The 22,972-nt window shown below is 49.5% G+C and overlaps 1 protein-coding gene across 1 annotated transcript in view; it reads left to right on the top strand.

The window, feature by feature from the left end:
* The window catches only part of LOC120235556 (deleted in malignant brain tumors 1 protein-like), a gene marked incomplete at its 5' end in the record, with an annotated part of 19,575 nt that extends 3,251 nt beyond the window's left edge, over window positions 1-16,324 (top strand). The window contains 9 exons of the mRNA XM_039237953.1: window positions 2,264-2,417; window positions 2,689-2,891; window positions 4,317-4,337; window positions 5,434-5,463; window positions 5,671-5,821; window positions 7,039-7,247; window positions 8,039-8,223; window positions 12,623-13,011; window positions 15,700-16,324. Coding sequence (XP_039093884.1) covers window positions 2,264-2,417; window positions 2,689-2,891; window positions 4,317-4,337; window positions 5,434-5,463; window positions 5,671-5,821; window positions 7,039-7,247; window positions 8,039-8,223; window positions 12,623-13,011; window positions 15,700-15,976 — 1,619 coding nt within the window. The remainder of the gene's footprint in view (window positions 1-2,263; window positions 2,418-2,688; window positions 2,892-4,316; window positions 4,338-5,433; window positions 5,464-5,670; window positions 5,822-7,038; window positions 7,248-8,038; window positions 8,224-12,622; window positions 13,012-15,699) is intronic.
* Window positions 16,325-22,972: the final 6,648 nt, after the last annotated feature.

Raw genomic sequence — 22,972 nt, 5'->3', positions numbered from 1 at the left:
GGAGTTCTATTGTTAGTTTCCTGAGGAACCTCCACACTGTTTTCCAGAGGGGCTGTACCAGTTTACATTCCCACCAACAGTGTAGGAGGGTGCCTGTTTCTCCACATCCTCGCCAGCATCTAGAGTTCTCTGATTTGCTCATTTTAGCCACTCTGACTCTTCTCCAAAGAGGACATCCAGATGGCCAACAGACACATGAAATAAATACTAACTCTTATTATGTTAAATATTTTAAGGTTTTTGGTGTATATATGGTCCAGTTGCCATCAAAAATGTTGCAGGGGTGTATGGGTGGCTCAGTTAGTTAATTGTCCGACTTCAGCTCAGGTCATGATCTCACGGCTTGTGGGTTCAAGCCCCACATCAGGCTCTGTGCTGACAACTCAGCCTGGAACCTGTTTCGGGTTCTCTGTCTCCCTCTCTCTGCCCCTCCCCCACTTGCATGGGCACGTGCTCTCTCTCTCTCTCTCCTTCTCTCTCTCTCACTCTCAAAAATAAATAAAACAAATAAACATAAAAAAAAAAGAATGTTGTAGAAGCACCTGGGTGGCTCTTTCATTAAGCGTCTGACTCTTGATCTCAGTTGAAGTCTTGATCTCAGGGTATGAAGCCTGACTTTTTAAAAATGTTGTAAAATTACAGAATGTTGAAAAAGAGAAACTGATCTCTTTCCTCAGGCAGCTCACAGTATTAAATATTTACTACTGGATTTATGATACAATTTTGGGTGTGACAGGTGCTTCCAAGGGGAAGTTCAGTGTGCAAAGAGGACACATTAGCAGAGACTTTATTTGATCTAGGGATTAGGGACCGTTCTTTATGAAGTGCTGCTTAGGGTGAGGTGTACAGGGGAGGCTCACTTGCTGACATGCCGTCCAGCCAGGGGGGACACTTTGAAGGCCTCAGTGAGAAGGCGTTTGGCTCTTGCCAGATCATTCAGAGTTTGAGCCCAGGTTAGAACTCCTGACTTTATCCTAAGGACACTAGGAGCTGCTAACAAGTTTTAAGCTGGGGAACTGCAAAATCACAAGTTTGTTTGCGAAAGATCATCTTTGTCTTTTCTGGTAAACTGTGTACTCTCTGCAGGCAGAGGCCATATCTGCTTGTTGCCTTATTGCATTCTTATTATCTAGCATTGTGTCTGGCATAACATAAATGTTTCTAGAAAGAATAAATGAACAAACAGATGAATGATGAATATTGAATCACAATCGACATTTTGTTATATATACCAACATGCGCATATGCACAAAGTAGAGCATGCTTTATACCCTATTTTATAACATCTTTTTCCTTTTTTTAAGTTTACTTATTTATTTTGAGAGAGAGAGGAGCAGAGAGAGAGAGCGCGCGCGCGAGAGAGAGAGAGAGTAAGAGAGAGAGAGAGAGAGAGAGAGAGAACCCTAAGCATGCTCCATGCTGTCAGCATAGAGCCTGATGCAGGGCTCAAACACACAAACCGTGAGATCATGACCTGAGCTGAAACCAAAAGTCAGACACTTAACTGACTGAGCCACCCAGGCACCTCAGTATCTAAATATTTTTAAGTGACCTTTTAGACCGACTAACGAAAGTTTGAATGCTAAATACTATTTGTCATTCTCTGCTGAATAGTAATAGCTAATACTGTTGGCTGCTTCTTATGTGCCAGACAATGCTCTGAGGGTTTCTGTGCATTGTCTCATTTAATACTCCTAAGAGTCTGATGAAAAAGATGCTATTATCACTCCCATTTTTCAGATGAGGAAGCTGAGGCAGAGAGGTTAAGTGACTTGCTCAAGATCATGGAGCTGATAAAGGCAGAGTCAAGCTGCAAGCCCTTCTGCGGCAGAAATCCTGCTCCCGACCCCTCTTTACACTGCCTCTTGTCCACTGGCAGGAGACCCTAGAGAATAAGTTCCTCACACAGTGCTCTCCAGGGGCCAGCGCTGCCAGGGTTATCCCCGTAATCCCAGGAACAATGACAATAATCACTTTGTTGCTTTCTTGGCATTTTTGCTACAAGGTGACTCATGCACCCTCGGAAGCTTGGGTCACCTCTGACCAGAGAGTCACTTTTCTAGGCCCATTGGGGGAGGTAGATCTTCAGATCAAGGTCCCTAATGTGAGGCAGCCCAGGACCAGGCCCAAGAGAGGAAAAACTGAATCATGTTCTAAGGTCACAGGACAAAGACTGAGGACTCTCATCCAGAAGACAACTGGTTGTTATAACACACCTGAAACCCTCCATGTTGGGGCTTCCCTCTCTCTCTCTTCTCTGTAGGACCCTCTTTAAGTTGTGGTGGCTTCTTATTCAATGCCAGCGGGACATTTTCCAGCCCATTCTACCCCGGATACTACCCCAATAATGCTGACTGTGTCTGGGAAATAGAAGTGAAGCCCGGCTATCGCATAAATCTGGGATTCAACAGTCTGCAGTAAGTAGCACCCAGGTCATCTGGTGAAGGATGGCCCTCTATGGTTTGGGTTGTGTGCTGGGCTGAGATGCTTTCTGCTCTCAGACACCATGGACCTCACATTATGTTGCTCTGATCTTACCACGAAGAGTCTGGCAACATTGGGAAGTCCTTTAATCTGACTGAGGAACAGCCAGAAGAAAATTTTAGATCCCGTGGAAGTCGAACCTATCTATAAAATACAGGAGCAATAGAAATTTCGATGTTGACATGAATCCACTTTCTCATGCAGGCTGGAGACGAACAATAATTGCAGTTTTGATTATGTTGAAGTCTCCGATGGACCGCTGAATAGCAGTAGCTTGCTGGGGAGAATTTGTAATCACACCAGGCACATATTCACCTCTTCTTACAACCGAATGATTGTTCGATTTCGAAGTGACATCAGTATCCAAAACACCGGCTTTTCTGCTTGGTATAACTCCTTCCCTGCAGGTGCGTTCACACTAAACCCCACAGACCTGACCTTGGAGGCTCAGTGTGTTTGTGTGGCTGCTGCTTCTGGGTGTCGTGGTTCCCGTGTGAAATCAAACAGCCAGATGTTGCCCCTCCTCCTTGTCTCACAGTTAACTGTGGTAAACCAAGGCCAAGAGATGTGGGGAATAGGGGACACAGCCTGGTCTTGGGTTTGCCACCGACTTCCTGGGAGACTTGGTGACTGACCTTACATGCCAACATGTCCCCAGCTGGAGAGTGAGGGGGTCTGAGCTCTGTGGTGTCTTAAGCTCCTCCCAACTTGATCCTGGAGGTGTCTGTGCCCTGATCAGCCACCTGGTGACTTTAGGTGTGAGAAAGGCCCATGGGTTATTTGGCCTTTGAGATCTGTGGTGGGAATGGTCGTCATTTGTGATGCCATGTGTCTTTCAGATGCCAGCTTGAGATTAGTCAATTCAAACTTCTCCTACGGCGCGTGTGCCGGGCGCGTGGAAATTTACCACAATGGCAGGTGGGGAACGGTTTGCGATGATTCATGGGACATTCAGGATGCCCAAGTGGTCTGTAGACAGCTACAGTGTGGACATGCAGTATCAGCCCTGGGAAATGCCCATTTTGGGTCCGGCTCTGGTCCCATCACTCTGGATGATGTGGTGTGCTCGGGGATGGAATCTACGCTCTGGCAGTGCCAGAGCCAAGGCTGGTTCTCCCACAACTGTGGCCACAGTGAAGATGCTGCAGTCATTTGCTCAGGTACCACATGATGTCATTCATGGAAGGCCCCTTTCACCTCTGACCTGCTACAGAGGGACAGCTAAGGGCTGGTGGCTGACAGTGTTTGTAGCTCAGTTCGGTCGGCGGCGGGGGGGGGGCGGGGGGGAGGCGGACCAGAGCTTGTCAGCTTGTGCCTTCGGCCTTCCCACTCCAGGAGGCCACGCAAGGGCCACGGTGTCTCCGGTGGGTTTCTGGGCCCTGGAGCCATTATGCTGGACACACAGCTGGCGTGCAGTGTGTTCTCGCCCTTCCGTTCACTCTGTGACCTTTAGCAATGAGAACATGTCTGTAAGCCTCAGTCTCCTTGTGTATGAAGAGGAGATGGTCACGATAAGCCTGCTTCCAACGACTAAATTAGAGAGCTGAGTAGCTCACACGTGAACCCTTAGAACAATTCCAGACAAGTAGGAAATGAGGAATAAGTGATGGTGTGACTTTGGCTGTGGCACCAATGACCCCCAGGTAATGATGGGGCTGGAGAAGCAGCTGGGGAGATGCGCCCAGGCCTCCTCCCAGTAACACAGGCTTCTATAGCACAGGTGTGCTCACTGAAGGGGTCAGACTGTGTCCCTTGGTTGTGCCTGTCCCTCATTCTGGCCCCTCCTCCAGCCTCACTTCAGTGACTGATGTTTTTTTTCTATCCCTTTACAGGAAGCTCCTTTACAACACCGGGTGAGTACCATCCACTGTCTGGCTGGCCCTCCCCACTGATGGTGCAAGGTGTTCCGCTCAGTTCCCAAGAGTTGCCCCCAGTGCCTTCCCTAGCACTGGTATCTCCTGCAAATAATGTCTTCCCCCGAGGAGGGCTGGGCCTCTCTCTAGGCTCCCTTTGTCCATCAGTAGCCTGGCCAGCCTGAGATTCAGCTCTCTGGTCACCACTAGGAAAGGCCAGACACCCATGTAGGTTCTGCCTATTTCCTTGGACCCCAGACCCTGCTCACTGCAGGCCAGTGGGTCCTGCTTCATCACTGAACTCCACGTGGAACCAGCAAAACTCCTGATTGCCCACTCCGGAGCTGCAGCCAAAATTGCTCCAAGCATTTCCAATACATCCCTGGCTCCTGAGATCATTCCCTTCCGTCCCCATCCCTCCCGTCCTTACCACCTACTTCCTGCAGCAGGGACCCCTCAGCTTCCTCACCTCCATTCTTCACATGGCAGCTGGGCGTCCTTACAAAATGCCAGTGTTGGTCCCAGCCTCCACACCCTTGCACCCTTCATGTGACTCCCCAGGGCCATCTGGCCACAGATCCCTACTGCTTGGGGCAGTCTCTAGAGCTCTCCATGATCTACTTTCTTTGTCTGTTTGATTTCCTCCCCCACCCCTCCCTGCTCCATCCACACTGGTGTTCCTTAAGTGTGCAATGTACTCTCAGACCTGGGTCCCTTTGCACATCCTGTCCCTTCTGCCTGGAATGCCCCTGTACTTTTTTGCCTGATTCCAACTCCTTAACCCCAACCCCCCCCCCCAACACTGGAAAATTACCTGCCCTCTTTCCTCTGCTCAGTCTGGATCAAGAGCCAATGCTCTGGGCTCCCACCATGTCCTGGGCTTACCCTGATCACAGCCCCATCCTGCTATGCTGGGATTTGCTCTTTCCTGTCCCCCCACCTCCCCCCCGCCAAGCTGTGAGCTCCCTGAGGGCAAGTATCCAGCATTTGGCTGTGAACCCAGAGTTAGCACATTTCTGCACAGAGCCAGTGAGCACTCAACAACCGTGTTCTCGATGCCAGGAAACTGATTGTTATCTTTTCTCTTTGTCAATAGCTCCAGCTCACAGCGTCACCCACCCGAACAGTAAGTTCTGGGCTCTCTGAGAAATCCTCTTCTCCTTCCCCTCAGTGACCAGGTGGGGCGGCAGGGTTTGGGGGGAGCCTCCCTGGACAGTCTGGGTCTAGGCCACCTCCTGTTGGGTTTCTGTCTAAGGAGTTGATTAAAAATCTCCCCCAGGTAACTGTGCTGTGGGCTCTGGGGGTCCTCAACGTTTCCGTTTCATCCCCACAGCAAATTATTCCTGTGGAGGCTTCCTGACCCAATCATCAGGGCACTTTTCCAGCCCGTTCTATCCTGGGAACTATCCAAACAATGCCAGATGCTTGTGGGACATTGAGGTCCAAAACAACTACCATGTGACTGTTGTCTTCAGAGATGTCCAGTAAGTGTGCAGGGTGCCTTGTGGATATTTCAGGACAGAACAAATGGCACCTAGCCCTTCAGGAATGATGTGCCCACTTGACATTTTATCTTATGGGTTCAATTTGCTTACCCAGCACAGAGGCAGCTGTGGAGGGACAGCCAGGACAAGAGCCCTGGCTTAAAGTCCCAGGTCTGTCACTAATTTGCTATGTGACCACAGGAAGTCGCTTAATCTTCCTGAACCTGAGTCAAAGCAAAGGAGTAAAATACCTGCTTTCCTTTCCTCTCTGGCTGCTGGGAAAGTCATATGAGAGAAAGAAAATACTTGGAAAATATTATCCAACGGGAGGGATGATTGTTGGAGCAATAGTAACACAGAGAATCCTATCAACCACCCCAGTTTTTTTTTTTTTAACACTTTTCTCTCCACTCCCTCCTTTTTTGGGATGAGTTCTGGGGGTCTAGCAGAAGTGGAGAAGTCACTATTGCAGAGATTAGTTTATCTGTTCCTCACTCAGTGAAGAGTGGGAATCACTGTTTTAAGTAGAGGAGACAACATCAAAGCCACATTAATACATGATTGGTCCAAGGAGGGGGTGACCATGCAGAAGTATTCTAGAGTCAGGAAGGAGGGTACCATAATTTCTTCTGTAACAGCCATTGCTGAGCAGAATGGTTTTCTCTCTTGCTTTTTGGTTGTGGTGGCCTTGAGAATCTCTGACTTGGAAGCTCATTTGGAGTTTTGCAAAAAATATTATTTTAATTTCCTCGTCATTATAATTCATTTTTGATCTCAGACACTGTACTTAAAGCCCATGCAATCCTCTGGAGGAAGCTTGATCACCTAAACTTCAGAGATGTTTGACTTGCCCAATATTTATGTTCAGTTATTTATTTCTGTCACTAGGAATTCATGAATATTTATATTATTCTGTGGGAAACCAGGGTCTGTTTGATTGAAGAAACAGTCTAAAGCAGGCTCTGATCCCTTCCTTTTATGATACAAAGAAATGGGTGTCAGGAGAGGGGCTGTGGATTCATATATGTGACCCCAAAAGGCAAGACTAAGATCCATGGAGGTCACCGGAAGGTCAATGTCATTGTATTATTTTCAGCTATTATTTTCAGCAAGTCACCATTTCTGGCACAAGGTACAGCCCCGTCACTGAAGTCTGACCACTTACATTAACTCCTGGTCGAAATTGAAGCCAAAACTCTTGTGTTCTGTCCCTGCAGGCTTGAAAGTGGCTGTAACTACGACTATATTGAAGTATTTGATGGCCCCTACCACAGCTCCCCTCTGATTGCCCGTGTTTGTGATGGGGCCAGGGGCTCCTTTACTTCCTCTTCAAACTTCATGTCCATTCGCTTCGTCAGTGATGGCAGCATCACGAGGAGGGGCTTCCAGGTCAACTACTATTCCAGTCCTTCCAATGACAGCACCAGTAAGTCCCCTTGTGAGGGCTCATTGTCAAGAGCACCTCTGAGGCCCTTCTGCTGCTCAACCCTTCTGTGGTTGTGAAATAAGAAATTAGAGCAGCTTTGTCAGGTCACTGAGGCTTATCTGGTGCTGGGAGAATCCAAGAGCAGTGGTCTTGGGACTCTGGCTTCCCAGAAATGAGGTCAAGGGCCAGAATTGGCTGATGGGCAGTATGGTGGCCTTACTATGGTCATCAGAGACTAAATGGAAGATGCAAGGTCATACTTTCAGCACATGGTGAGATATCTGTGCCAAGGACACAGGTGACCTTGTGGCCACTGTGACTATGTTCTGAGACAGCACATTTGGCTGTCTAACCAGTCACTCAGCTACTTCCACCAAATGGCCATGACTTGAATGGTTAAATGGATTGATTTAGATTGGCTTAGGGATTGGGCAAGGTGATATCCAAGCTCTCTTTTGCAGTTGGGATTTCTAGCATTGACCTGTTCCGTATCCCAGCCATTCAAATGGAGCATTATGGATAAATGGCAGGCTGACAAAAACATTTTACTCATTTCATGTCCTGCCTCCATTTCTCCATCAGGGGAATCCCAAGTCCCTGTGCCCTTTAAAGGGGTCTTGCAAGAATGACACTGACCTGAGTCATGGGGCAGCTGGGGGGTTGAGATGAAGCCTATTCCGATGTGGACTGTCTTTAGCCACCATCTTGGTCTCTGCACCTTTCTATGGGAGGAGTGCCTGGCAGGCTTGCTGAGATTCTGACTGCCTCTGTTGTTTGCCCTTGGACACTAGAGCTGCTTTGTCTGCCAAACCACATGCAAGCCACCGTGAGCAGGAGCTACCTCCAGTCCCTGGGCTACTCTGCCAAAGACCTTGTCATTCCCAGCTGGAATGAAATCTACCAGTGTCAGCCCCAGATAACGGCCAGCCAGGTGACATTCACAATTCCTTACTCAGGCTGTGGCACCATCAAGCAGGTAAGCCTAAAGCTTTCTACTCTGTCTCCTGCTGAGTAATCTTTCTTAAAATGATGTATGCTATCTTTCTTGAATTCTTGATGCTATAACCAGTATAATCAGGGTGAAGATTGGTGCCATGATGTAGCTACAGCTACTTCCAAATGTAAGGATGAGGAAGGAGATTTCCTTCAGCACCCTGTTTTCCCCACCCTGTCGGGCATAGAGGGTACATGGCAGGTTGCTACTCACATCAACAATGACCATAGCATCTCCCAGGGGCAGCTCCAGGTTTCATTAGGCCTGAAGCTTATGGAGTTTGGAATTGGGGTTGGTGAGAGGGTTGGGTGCCTCACTAAACAGAAAAACACAAACTTTCATAAATCTCGTAAAAACATATGGCTGTGCCAACTCACCGTTAGGCCTTGGAAGAAACCATGCATGTGGGGAGCCCTTTATTAGCTTCACAGTAAATCAGCCTCTGCAGCTACCATGTGCTGAGCTGTCAGCATCTAGGGTGGCCCACTGTCTTGGTTTGCCTGGGCCTTTGCAGATTTCAACATGGCCAAGTCCCATATCCCACAAAACTCCTCAATCCTGAGCAAACTGGATGGTTGCTTGTCCTACTGGGGACCAGACATTGGGATTGGCCCATGTCACACTCCCCAAATCCCCATCAAGTGGTTGTCTTATCATCAACCAACTTTAAAAATAAGGAGGTTGGGCTTCAAGGAGTCAAGCGAGTTGCCCAATACCACTTGGCCAAGAAATGGTAGGACAAATGCCAGACTCTGTGCATCTCAAAAACCTCACACTGAGTGAAAGAAGCCAGCCGCACAGGCATACCTGCTCTTTGATTCTGTGTCTATAAAATTCAGAAATGGAGAATAAGTGAAGAATGGAAAGCCATCATTGGAGGGGACTGCCTGTAAAAGAGCAGGAAGGAGCTGTTTTGGTTCATGGAAATGTTCTGTGTCTTGTGGTTGTGCTGATTGTTAAGCCTCACAGAATGGCACACTTACAATGATTGCATTTAATTTTACACAAACTCATTTTAAATTATATATTCTAAGTTCTGAATGTTGGGCTGACACCTAAGCAATGATTTCAAGATTTTGTCTGTCAGGGAAGAGGCACAGTGCAAATGTTTTTATGTGGCTTCAGACTGCAGTAAACACACAACAGAAATGCTCGAATATATACAATGTGCGTGACACACACACATTCAGAGGGTGTCAACTTGTCATTCACCAAAGATGTACCAAGCATTTGCTGTGAGCCACTAGCAGGTTAGGCGCTGAGAAGATGCTGCTCATTACCTGGCAAGGTCATTCCTGATCCTTTGATACATAAGAAACAGTGGGAGAGGAAGGGGACGGTCATTTAGCCAAACAAATTGGCCTGTCAGCCATGAGTGGGCACCTAGACCCAAGGGTCTAAATGTAGCCATTTCCTTAGACCTTACAGACACTGGCTTCTTTTCCTCAGTTCTTACAGACGCCAGCTCTCCTTCTGAGATGAACCGAGTGGGTCAGGGAGACCTACATGCAGAGAAAGGTGCATATCACTCATGCCACGCAAATATTCTAGTCAACCTGGCTTTTTATACTTTGCCCTATAATTTAGTTGTGTTGGATTCTGGTTTTCCATGAGTTTAATCAGTGGGAGTCAGTGCACCAAAGGTGATTATCTTTCCTGGTTCCAAATGTGTAGCCTGGAGACTCTGACATCTGGGCCACCTCATCAATGTTCCTTCATCTCCATTAGGAGGCACCTAAGCAACGGGCCAGTGCTGAATCTTCCAAGTTGGCTGGTGGTGGGCAATGCGTGCTACATTCTCATTCCTCCATTTATTTCAATGCCTGCATTCCCTACTGGGCTGAGTGCCTCAGGGCAGAGCCAATGTTTTATTCATCTTTGCCTTTATAATCAGATTATTAACCCCTAATCTGTATGCCAGCAACTGAACTAAATTCTAAATGACTTTTGAAATTCTCGGGGCAACTTTTATTCCCACATAACCATGAGGAAACAGAAGCTTACAGAAGTAAAGCCACTTGCCCGAGGCCACATGGTCATGAACTGCAGAGCCAGGATTCAAAGGTGGGGTGGCACACGGTGTCTGACAAATGTGGGCTGTGTGTCTGAATAGGTGAGGTCTCCCCACCATAGGAGAAGGATGCCAGTCTGAAAGAGTCTGAGTCTTCATGGCAATAGCAGTTGATTTATCTGCAAGTCTCCCCATTACATAGTGAGTTCCTTCCAAACTGAGCAGATATCTACTAATGACTTGTAATATAAGATCAGAACTGATTTTTATGATCAAGAAATAAACCTGCACTCCACAGTCATTGCTTGGAATGGATTCAGAATTTAGCTTGACCATATAAGTCAGGGACAAATGTGAATTCTAAGAAAACTTTGGTTTCGGTGTAGGGAGTGAAATTGAAGACACCTCAGCTAGTCCCTGAAGGAATAATCGTGTGACATCTATATGGTTTCTTTTGACAACCACTTGCTCTCAAATATAAATCCAATTCTTTATTTTAAAATTATTTTTAGAAAATATAGTGTATTTTCCATGCACGGATGGTGGGCATAAAATAGATGAGGTCTCTCGGCCCCACTGAAGGACACCTTCCCCACACCTGAGTCCAGGGGGTTCTGGCACTCCCCTGCTGTCTGGGGCTGCAGAGACCTCCCAAGCCACCCAATGGAGAAAAGGAAAAGGAGGGGAAGGATGGATTCTAGGGTTGACAAAACACTTTAAATTACTTGTTAAAATATTCTCTTTTCACATGTTTTTCTGGAAGGGACAAATTCAGTTGAGTTCTGCAATGCAGGCATGAAATGAAAGCCTTTCCAACACATTCTGTTTTGTTTTGTTTTTTAATTTTGGGAGAGAGCATGTTCATGTGTGCACAAGTGAGGGAGGGGCAGAGAGAGAGAGGGAGAGACAGAATCCCAAGCAGGCTCCACACTGTCAGCACAGAACCTGATGCGGGGCTCAAACTCACGAACCTTGAGATCATGATCTGAGCCCAAGTCAGGAGTCGGATGCTCAACCAATTGAGCCACCAGGTGCCCCCCAACACACTCTGTTCTGAAGAACAATGATATTTAAGGCATACAAGTGCTGGCTGCAGCAGAGAACTTGCTTAAACTCCCAGATGGCCAGGATCTAGGTTTTGTTCTGGACAGGGTACATGACTAAATGTGACTATGTGGCACACCTCTTTTATTTTTTTTGAAGAGTAATTTAGCCTCACATTTTAGGACTTCTATTTAAGCCACTATAGTGTTATTTTTGTGCTTGTTCTTGCAAAATCACCTGTGGCTTGTGGGAATTCATACTTGGCTAGCAAAATGAGGTTTGCTTCTGACCATTGTAACACTGGGAGGGGAAGTGTTACCCCTGTCTCTGCCTAGCAATGACTGGCTTGTGCTCACCTCACTTGGGGCCAGGTGATCATGACCGTGAAGCAGCCAGAGGACCTCATTTATCTGTGTCTTCTTGGCCATCTGGGCCCTATTCTTCATTCATGACAGTACTTTTGCTGTCCCCTGTCCCCTGTGCCTTTCATTCATTCCATGGTTTTTATTGATGCTGGTAGTATTGGTAACACCATGCAAGTGATGATACCTGATAACATCATTTTTTTTTCCTTGAGATGCTCACAGACCAGTGAGTGCAAGACTCTCATCCTTAGAAGGTCAGTCTTAGGAACATCAAACAGCATGAGAGACCAACATTCCTATGAATTTGCTGCTTGGTAAAAGGCACAGTAGGAAGCAGTCCTGGGGTACGAGAAGTGGAAAAGTAGAGTGTGACAGGACAGTGTGGCAGCATTGTTGCATCCCATTCAATTGTCTACCTGAGCCTCTGGGGGAGCCCCTACCCCAGAGGTCACTTCCAGTTCTGGCAACCTCAGAGCTGCAATAGCTACTAAGCTATCCAAACAGCACAGTGACAACTAATCCACCAGCCCTTCCCCCAAGTACATAGTCATCTCCCTTGGTTTCTCCCAGCCATGGTGAGAATAAAGCAAAGCCAGAATGAAAGGCCCTGAGCCATGGAGTTGTGCAGCATGGCAAGAGGTCATCCAGACATACCTATCTTCCCATGAGGAGTGGTTCCCAGGAAGCCCCAGGAAGCCCCAACACCTGGCCCACACGGTAGACCCCATCACATGGCAGAGGAAGGAAGTTGTGTGAAAGGAAGGAGTCCTGCTAGTTAAGCAGCTTGCCTGGCCCAGGTAATGGGAGTCATGGCAGTAGTGATGTGCCTTCTCTATGTGGTCCTGGGAGGGTTTTGAAGTCTGGCTGAGTCACTTCCCTCTCATTGTAACCCAAATCAGCAATGAGCTTCCCTTAGCAAGTGACACTTGCTTGACTTTGTTCTCCTGCCTTCCTCTCCCAGGTTGATAATGATACCATCACCTATTCCAACTTCCTCAAAGCAGCTGCTCCAAATGCCATCATCCAGAGGAAGAAGGACTTCCGCATTCATATCAGCTGCAGAATGCTCCAGAACACCTGGGTTGACACTATGTACATTGCTAATGACACCATCGAGGTCAAGGAAGTGCAGTACAGCAATTTTGACGTGAACATTTCCTTTTATACATCCTCTTCATTTTTATATCCTGTGACCAGCAGCCCATACTATGTGGACCTGAACCAGAACTTGTACCTTCAAGCTGAGATCCTCCATTCTGACACCTCCTTGGCCTTGTTTGTGGATACCTGTGTGGCATCTCCATATTCCAATGACTTTACATCTTTGACTTATGATATTATCCGGAGTGGGTAAGGAATGTCTTCATGGAGTGAAGGTCAACCTTCACCTGACAATTCAAACATGAGTAGCCCAAAGTTTCAAGGAATGCAGATTTCGGTTCTAGTAATTCCAACCCAACCATTCAGGTTGTCATTCTTGATAGGGAGACAGATGTGTGGAGAAGTGAATGAGTCACCAGTAACCACCAGGCAGGTTAGGCTGTAACTAGGTTTTGACCCAGATGACCAAACTCCATAAGAAGACATGTGTAGTGGGGAAAGCCTTGATTCTGCAGCAGATCGAGATTGAGATGGCAGCTCTGCCATGTACCAGCTGCATCGCCATGGACAGGCAATCGCATCTCTCCTGAACCACTCTCTTCACCCATTAGATGAGCATAGTGATGCTCACATCATAGGCTGTTGGGAGGATGAGATGGGAGGGGGATAGATAGGCCCTGGGCAAAGAGCAGGCATAGCAGATGGTCCACAAGGAAGGTTGTAGGTGAGTAGCAGGGGTCAGCAAGGATCCTTTAACCTAACAACTGAGAATGGTGGTTCTAACCAAGCTCAAGAAATGCAGAGGTGAGGCCATTGGTGCCCAGGCTGGGGTCACTGGTGCCCAGGTTGGGCTTCTCTACCACAGTCTTGCTTCCCTGGATGACAGGACTCTGATGAGGTGGAATTTGCCTCTTCTGAGCTCAGAGAGGACTCCTGGGGCACTGGCATGTGCAACTCCCATCCCTACTCCTTTGTCTTTGTCCATTGGTGTGTACACCATTTCTTGGCTATAATTATTTTTAAAAAATTTAATATTAATTTATTTTTGAGAGAGAGAGACAGAGCATGAGCAGGAGAGGGTCAGAGAGACAGGAAGTCACAGAATCTGAAGCAGGTTCCAGGCTCTGAGCTATTAGTGCAGAGTCCAACATGAGGCTCGAACCTACAAACCCTGAGATCATGCCCTAAACCAAAGTTGGCCGCTCAACCGACTGAGGCACCCAGCCACCCCTTGGCTATAATTTGACCTTGGCACCTCAGTAACAATCACATAGAAGCACAATTTAGAAATTGTGCTGATGGGCTAAGGGGCTCTGTTATGAATCAGGGTTGGGAGGATAAATCTTATACCTTCCTGAGATACTAAAAACAGCATCTCTTTCCAGGCACAGTTTGAATATGTGTCAATTTGGTAAATAGGTGTCAAGGCCTAAGGTCTTGTTCCATTTATGCAGTTGGTTCAATTCACAGCAACCCCTTTGACAGCAAAGATGGGAGAGAAGCTTACCCAAATTCTCTTTCTACAAATAGTAACAAGGTGACATTTGAATTTACGTCAAATGATTGAGATTAACGCAAGTGAGTGATTTTGCTCTTCTCTGCTGAAAGATTCCTTTTGGCCAAATTCTGGCATAATATGTATATAAGATAACACAATGCCCCCAGGAAAGGGGGATGTGCATGTGGGGGTAGATGTGGGCCCAGCTGTACCTGGAGAACAGGGACTCATTGGCTACATCTGGCCATCAACCAGATCACCCACCCGGGTGCCCTTTAGAGTAATCTGGAGCTTCAAACACACCCATGCCCAGCCCCCACCTGCACATTCTCTTTATTTGGTCTGTGGTGGGGTTTGGGGATCTGCATTTTTAAAAATTTCCCCCAGTGGCTCTGAAGTGCATCCTGGTTCTGGAGCTCTGGCCTACACAGACCGCCCTGACTTGTGTGGTTTTGTGGGAAATGCAGTTATTTCCCAGCAGCCCCTGAGTTACCCTGACCTCATTTATAACTGTCCTACTTCCTGACGAGGCTCTGGGTACTTTCTCTCTCACCTTTGCTGCTAAAGTGACTCCTGTGGGGAAAAGAACATGGTATATGAGAGAATGTGCTGAAAGTGGAGAAAGGAACTTCTGGATCACGTTCCCAGGCAGAGTCAGGCTGCCCTAGTGACAGCTCCCGTCCACCACAAAAATCTCCGCCTCAAACCCCACGGGCCACTTGCTTTGCTCTCCTCTTTGCTAGGTCACACCAAATCTTACAGTAGGAGATAGATACTCATGGGTTCAGCAAGCTCCTTCCTCATCTGGAGGTGGAGCTGGGAGACACTCCTCATCTGTATCTTAGTACAGTTCTTTCAGGGGATTCGTAAGTCATGTTCCATCTAGCACAGTTGAGACAAGGCAACTGAGGGAAGAAGGAGGTGGTTAATATCGGAGTAGGGGGTGCTGAGCATAGTCAGGCTGGTGTGGAAGGTACAGCCACCCGAGCCAGGTCAGGAGACACAGCCCCAGAGAGAGAGCAGCACCAGAGATACCAGAGAGTAGCCAGGTGTCACCTTTCCTGGCCCTGAGACCAGGAAAGGAAAGGAAATGCCATCTTCCTGCTGCTCGCCTTCTCTCTGGGCCCTGTGACCTCCCCGGGTCACCTGGATTGCCAGGGCCACTGAGCACATGGTCACTGGGCACCCATTGTGCAACCCAGGGCCTGCTTGTCTATGCAGAGACCCTGGGCTGATTTCCTGCTTTAAGATGCTGCTGACGAGCCAGAACTGGGATTTTCCTGGAGGCTTCAGGGCCATGTCTGAACCACACATTCTGAGGGAAGGAAGAAGCAGCAGAGAACGCGGGCCTAGAGGAGGCCGAGGGGTTGCATGCCTGGCCCAGGCGTGTCCTGAGGAAGGCAGCCTGGGGCTGACAAGCTGCTTTTCTCTTCTTCCAGGTGTGCCAAGGACAGAACCTACCAGTCTTACTCTCAGCCGTCGCCTCGCATTGTCCGCTTCAAATTCAGTTCCTTCTACTTCCTGAATCGCTTCCCCTCCGTGTACCTGAAGTGTAAAATGGTGGTGTGCAGGGCAGACGACTCCTTCTCCCGCTGCCACAGAGGCTGCATCGTGAGGTCCAAGAGGGACGTGGGCTCCTACCAGGAGAAGGTGGACGTCGTCCTGGGACCCATTCAGCTTCAGGCCCCACACGCCGTGAAGAGGAGCCTGGGCTAGGTGGCCGCTCTCCCACCCCTAGGCCTGTGGCCCACGGGGACCCGGCATGATTCTGTCAGTGTTGTGTTCCACCTCAGATCGGGCCCCCACCATATGCCGGGCCCTGCCGCACGACACTGGGCGATGTAGAGTTTGCTAGACCTACTTCCCGCCTTCTTCCACGGGCTCCTGGCCTATGGGGACCGTGTGTAGTGCTTGGCCAAGAGAGTTCTGACCTGTGACACCGATACCTTTGTCCTCTGGGATCTGAACTCCCAGAACCTCATATTCCTCCTCTGTAACACAAAAATGTTAATACTTACCTATTAGGACTGTTAAGGAGGTGCAATAAAATGTTAGTTAAACTGCCTTGACCTCTTCCTGGTTCAAGTTCTTGGGTGTGATGAATGGTGGCTTTTGTTACTCTTGTCATTGTCACCAATATCAACAACATAACATTAATGATAATGTTATTACTTGTGACGGTAATAACAAGGGCCTATGTTCCCGGGCACAGTGGAATCGGGGTCTAGGCCAGGCCGTGTGATGCAAGCAGGATTGGTCTATGACCACTGCTCACAAGGCTGACGTCTTCTCGGTGGTCGGCCATTTCACTCTCCTCTTCTAGAACAGGGATGGCATTTCCTGCTCTGCTGTTGTGTTGTGGGTGTGGATAAGGAGATGTCAGCAGACATACCTGGGCTTTCTGGTCCAGGCTGACAGGTCAACAGCTGTGGCAGCACTGGTGACAGGGTTAGGTGTGGGGTAGCGATTGTCATCACGAACCTCTTGGCTATTGGGTTCCATTCCGCCCCAGGGACATCTTTGGCAGCTCTGTCTCCTTGTGACACGTATTCTAGTGCCCGTATGTCCAGCTGATTCTAGACTCTTCACGTAAGCACTCATCCCATGCACATTCATTGAAGGACTCTTAGGTGCCAGGAGACAAACAAACAGAAAGAGATCAAAGTCCTGCCCACATGGAGCTTACATTCCATGGGAAGGGGATGCAATTTAGAGATAAGTTGAGTGCACGGTACTTCCAGTGGGGTGGGAGCCACGGAAAGGAAGCAGGACAGGGTGACTGGTAAAGGGGGCCAACAGGTAACGCCACTCACCTTTCTCTCCTCTCTTCTCTTCCCATGGGCACTGCCATCTCTGCTGGGGTCTTCCTGGCTGTGGCAGCTCCACCCTGGGGAAGAGCACCCTCGTGGCCTGTGGCTGGCCTCCAAGCCCTAAGATATGAAACCAGGAGAATGTATGTGGTGCTCAAACATTGGCCCCACCTGCTCTGGAACCCATCTGATAAAGGAAGGTAAGAGACCCCAGAGCTTGGCCCCCAGCAGCACCCCAACTTTGTTTACCTTGTCACAGGTGCAAGGTCAGGGGCAGACAGGTAGTGACTGGTTTTACTGGACACACAGGCTTGATGCTGGGACAGAAGGTCAAGGAAGCAGGTGCCAATATCTTAAAATCCTTCAGGCAGCTCTGAGCCAACAGAGAGCAAAAAAGCAGGAGAGCTCTTTCTAGATGGAATCTCTCTCTCTCTCTTACTATAAGCTAAGTTCTTTGGAAGTGGTATACTTCTTAGCCTTTACTTACGATAGAAAAGCTGAATAAAGAATTTTTTTCAAAGCAAATGTTGGTTTGTTCAGTGTTTCTAGTAGTTCACCTAAGCATTGGGTCCCTTCAAATTCAGGAAACAGATAGGGCGGGCTGTCAAAAGTAATGACAAAGGCCATAGTCTCTGCCTTGTGGCTTCCACAAGTCTAAGGAATAGATAAGGTGTCTTCCTTTGTGCTGGACATGTTTTGGTTCTCCCCAAAACAGGAAATTCAGGGTAAAGGCTTGAGAAAGATCAGAATGCTAATGCAGCATATTTAGTGCCTGAGACTGAAAATTAAAACAGTTGATTCACTTTTCCAGGGATCTGTATCTTCTGGCTTTTGACCTCACATCCAGCACTGTGGACGGGGCAGTGGGTGCGGGAGGGGAGAGAGATTAGGGAAGAAAGAAAACTCCTCAGGGTCCCTAGATTTCTGGGGCCTGTTTGCACTGTAATCTCCAAGGACAAATTATATTGACAGGTGGCCCTAGGATATTAGAAGAAGCAAAACGATGAGATGGTTTCCAAGGAGGCGGTAAATTTGATTGAAGCTGGGAGAGCAACCACGCTCTGGGCACCTAGATCAGGCTTAGTAAGAATCGGAACTTTCGCATATTGCCATGGCATTGCCAATGTTTGTCCCTCTGAGCCAGGGTGAGGACCCTGGCCCTGAGAGGGGACTGCCAGGGGAAGCCTAACCCCAGGCATGTGACTTGAGCAGGTGAAACCCACAAGGGCAGCAGCTATAGGCAAGCATTCAGGACGAGAGTAGAATTCCACGAGTGGTGGCCACGGCTGCCAGTGGATGAGGGCTGACTGAGAGGCGGGAAGCAGCCGCAGGGAGAAATCTTCAGTCCATTTCCCATAGGATGCCGGTGACCTTCTCCCCTCTCCACCCTCCCCACTCCATGAGCTCTGCCAGGGAGCGTAGGAACCAGAGGGCCTGTGGAGTTTTCCGGTTTCCATTCTCCTTGCCTTCCTCAACCACACTCGCCCTGCTCTCTCAGACTGGGGTGACTGAGGAAAGCATGGAGGATCACCCATGATAGTGAGTCTGTCCTAAAGAGCAAGGACGATGCCATGAAATGTAAGCACCAGACCAGGATCTGAGCAGGTGCAGAAGGCGCAACCTGGAGCCGGCACATGGGTATGAAGTACACATCAGAGGAGTAAAGCAACAGCTGGACATCCAAGAGCTGCTAAAAGGATCAGAGCCTGGGAAGCAGCACAGATCATTCATTTGTTCATTCTGTGGGATGCTAGCCCCAAGCCAGCCTCCGTGCCTGGCCCTGGGGATACAGAGAGGGGTTTACAATGGTCCTACCTTTGTAAAGTGGAAACATGTTACACCAGACTCCTCTTGGATTCTTCTCTCTTGTTGTGAATATCCCCTCCCACTCAGGAGCTGGCCATCCTTTCTGGATGACCACCATGTTGACTTAGGCCTGGCCATGGGCTCTTAGCAGCCATCAAAGGGAGAGGAGATGACCCCTTCCTCAGCACAAGGTTGGGTTCTGTATATTTCAGCAAAGTGGTGTGGATGTGGCTAGTGGGTAACGAGTCTCTCCCTGGGAGCTGGGGCTCTGGCCATGGAGAACTGGAGCAGAGAGCACCACAGGATAGCTCAGGGGGCCCCTGCATCTCTAGCGAGGAGCATAGAGGAGATGACCAGAGCCTAACTGTAGGGCAGCTATATAGGTGGGTAGGTGACAGCTTAACAGATACCAGACAGTGAATGGCTGATGTGGACAGAAGAGCGTGGGAACAAGAGACAGGGCCAGGGAGAGAGAGAGGCAGAAGCTATGGCTGTTGGCGACGGGGACATCGAGTCAGTCCTCAGGCTCTGGACAGAGGCTATAGAAGAGGCCAGGGCCAGATAGACAGTCTGTCGGGCAGCAGCCCCCTGTGTCTGTACCACGCTGGGGCAGGGTGGACATGATGTGAGTTGCGGAGATTTCCAGCAACCCAGACTCGCGTAGGGCAGGGTGTCCACTCCAGGCTATACAGGAGGATTAGTTCAGGGCTTTCAAGCTTCTGCTGCCTACGTGTACCCAGACAGAATTCCTGGGGGTGGGCCTGACATCGGCGATTTAAAATATCCAGGGGTTCCTGACCAGTAAAATTGAGAACCACTGTGCAGAAGCCCTTAAGTGCTTCTGAAGAGGCCAGTTGGGGCCTTTCCTACTGAGAAGGCTCAGAGAAGGTACACGGTCCCTGGTGTTCACATGGGGGGAATCTGGAGGCTGGGCCAGAAGGCTTGCCCTGACTCCTCCCAGACACTTTTTGACTGGATACCTACTCAACTTATTCTAAAGAGAACATCCTCAATGGCATTTTCAAAAAGGACCTCATGTTGCCTCAACCTATCGTCTCAATAAAAACATACGTGGAGATGCTAGTTCAGAATCCCTTGCTGGCATTGACTTTGACATGGAGTGACACACTATCCCCCTGACTGCTGTGTGGGTCAGGGACGATCATCTCATCCTGGCAGGGAAGAACGCCACGGCTCAGAGAGGTGACACAGCACAGAGTCCAGGCAGGACAGGGCCAGGGCTTGCCAGGGAGGCTGCGGAGCCCCATGCTTAAACTCCTCGTACCGGGTTTTCCTCCCTCCCCGTGGCCCCAACAGCCCAGGGAGACAGGCCTCACAGAGGGTTCGCATCCCTTGCTGCAGCTGTGGGGGGTGGGACCCGTCATCTTTAAGGAAACTGGTGCAAAATGAGGGATTTTCAGAGGCTGTGGACATCTACAGCGCAGCGAGATGTCTCACGGTGCCCGGGGGTATGGCTCCTCCAGGCTCCCTGCACCTTCAGGACCGGCTCAGAGCCCACTCACTGCCCCTCAGCTGTACCCGCAGCAGAATGACTGACACCCCCACGCTCTGCTCCAGTGACCAGGAGAACCTGTCCTGAGTGGCCCCTTCCCCATCTGGGCACAGAGCCTGCCTTCCAGCCCCTCCCAGACAGCAGCCCCTCTGGGCTCACACTCCTGCCCTGCCTCCTGGGATCACGAGAGGGCGCCACAGCTCTGCCTTGGGCCTTCTGCTTCTAGGGAACTTGTGACTTGGTTCCCTGTGGGTGCCTGTGCTTGTCCCTTACAGGAGGCTCTTCCACAGTAGTTTGCTCTAACAAAGAGCCGCCTCTGCCTCCTCTCCCTGCCTTAACGAAACCAGAATCCTACCGCGATCTCAACAACAGTGGGGTTGATATTTCCCGTTTCACCTGAGTCTCACGGCAGACCGAGGAGGCTGCCCAGCGGCTCCCTGGGTACTGCCCCCCAGACCCGTCCCTGGTTCAAGGAGCCCTGGAATGCCCCGCACAGGATTCTGTCCAAGGTGGGGACTCGTTTCCAGCAGGAGTGATCAGGGGAGCTTCCGCGTGAGCCACACAGGGACAGCCTCAGCTCACGGCTGCTCCAGGGGCCGTGAACGTACGTGATTTTCCTGTTGATTCCTCTGCTGGCTGGGACGTAGGGGACCAAGGCACACGCAGCCTCGATGCGTGCCAGCTGGAAGGAGGAGGTCAGCTCAGGCCACCTCCAGGTTCAGAAGACTGAGAGGCACAGCACAAGTCCCCTTACCTGAGCCCGCCTCTCCAGCTGTTTTGCCTCGCTTTGCCTCTCAGCCCCAGCTTGGGGTCTCTGGCCCGAGGCCACCCGCAGGTGACAGCTCCAGTCTTCCAGAGCTCTACCTCTTTGTGTAGCCTGACACATTACCGTCCATGCTCTGAAATGAACACCAGCATGCCTGAGAGATCACAGACACACGTTCGTGTCCCAGGATGTCCCTGAGGCCAAAGCTCCAACAGTGAATGAGGGGGTCCTGTGAGGCCTCCACATCCCGCTCAGCCCTGGGCTGCGGCTCAGAAGGAACAAGAGAGAACGACGCACAAAGCAAGCTGAGAAAAAGATTAACAAGAAACAAAATTAAGAAGGGAGGCCTAAGTCAAAACATGTAAGAAACCACAATAACAGTCGGTGGGTTATAGTAATCTGTCAAGAAAGAGATCATCGTATAAGCTGTTAGGAGCATGACTTGGGATAGTGACTTGGAAACCGTGTGGCAGTGTGTGTACAAATGAAATAAGAATTCCTACAACTTAACTTTTCCTAATGGCTATGATGGATCGCAGATGCATGATTTCTGAAAATGTGTCTCACCACAGGCTGACCTCCTCCTTCCAGCTGGCACGCATCGAGGCTGTGTGTGCCTTGGTCCCCCACTTCCCAGCCAGCAGAGGAATCAACAGGAAAATCACGTACGTTCACGGCCCCTGGAGCAGCCGTGAGCTGAGGCTGTCCCTGTGTGGCTCACGCGGAAGCTCCCCTGATCACTCCTGCTGGAAACGAGTCCCCACCTTGGACAGAATCCTGTGCGGGGCATTCCAGGGCTCCTTGAACCAGGGACGGGTCTGGGGGGCAGTACCCAGGGAGCCGCTGGGCAGCCTCCTCGGTCTGCCGTGAGACTCAGGTGAAACGGGAAATATCAACCCCACTGTTGTTGAGATCGCGGTAGGATTCTGGTTTCGTTAAGGCAGGGAGAGGAGGCAGAGGCGGCTCTTTGTTAGAGCAAACTACTGTGGAAGAGCCTCCTGTAAGGGACAAGCACAGGCACCCACAGGGAACCAAGTCACAAGTTCCCTAGAAGCAGAAGGCCCAAGGCAGAGCTGTGGCGCCCTCTCGTGATCCCAGGAGGCAGGGCAGGAGTGTGAGCCCAGAGGGGCTGCTGTCTGGGAGGGGCTGGAAGGCAGGCTCTGTGCCCAGATGGGGAAGGGGCCACTCAGGACAGGTTCTCCTGGTCACTGGAGCAGAGCGTGGGGGTGTCAGTCATTCTGCTGCGGGTACAGCTGAGGGGCAGTGAGTGGGCTCTGAGCCGGTCCTGAAGGTGCAGGGAGCCTGGAGGAGCCATACCCCCTGGCACCGTGAGACATCTCGCTGCACCCAGGGGGCTGTAGATGGGTGTGGACAGCACAACAATCCAAGTGGTGACATATCATATCCCATCCCTCTCAAACCGTGCTGAAATTGGTTATGTCCAGATACTACCAAAACAAAAAACAACAACAACAACAAAAATAACTAAAAAGTCTTCAATAATCTTTTTTTTAAAGATTTTGCTTTTATTTTTATTTTATTTTATTTTATTTTATTTTATTTTATTTTATTTTTACAAATAGTTTATTGTCAAGTTGGTTTCCATATAATACCCAGTGCTCAAAAAGTCTTCAATAATCTTGATCTTATTTAAAGTTTCTTAGGGGCGCCAGGGTGGCTCAGTCAGTTTAGCATCTCACTTTGGCTCAGGTCATGATCTTGCAATTTGTGAGTCTGGGCCCCGCATCAGGCTTTCTGCACAGAGCCCACTTCAGATCCTCTGTCTCCCTCTCTCTCTGCCCCTCCCCACCTCAAAA

The sequence above is a fragment of the Hyaena hyaena genome, unplaced genomic scaffold (genome assembly GCF_003009895.1).
Source record: "Hyaena hyaena isolate Hyena2069 unplaced genomic scaffold, ASM300989v1 scaffold_129, whole genome shotgun sequence".
Taxonomy (NCBI): Eukaryota; Metazoa; Chordata; class Mammalia; order Carnivora; family Hyaenidae; genus Hyaena; species Hyaena hyaena.
Note: the sequence above shows the minus strand (reverse complement) of the source record. Positions and strands in the feature narration are given on the sequence as shown.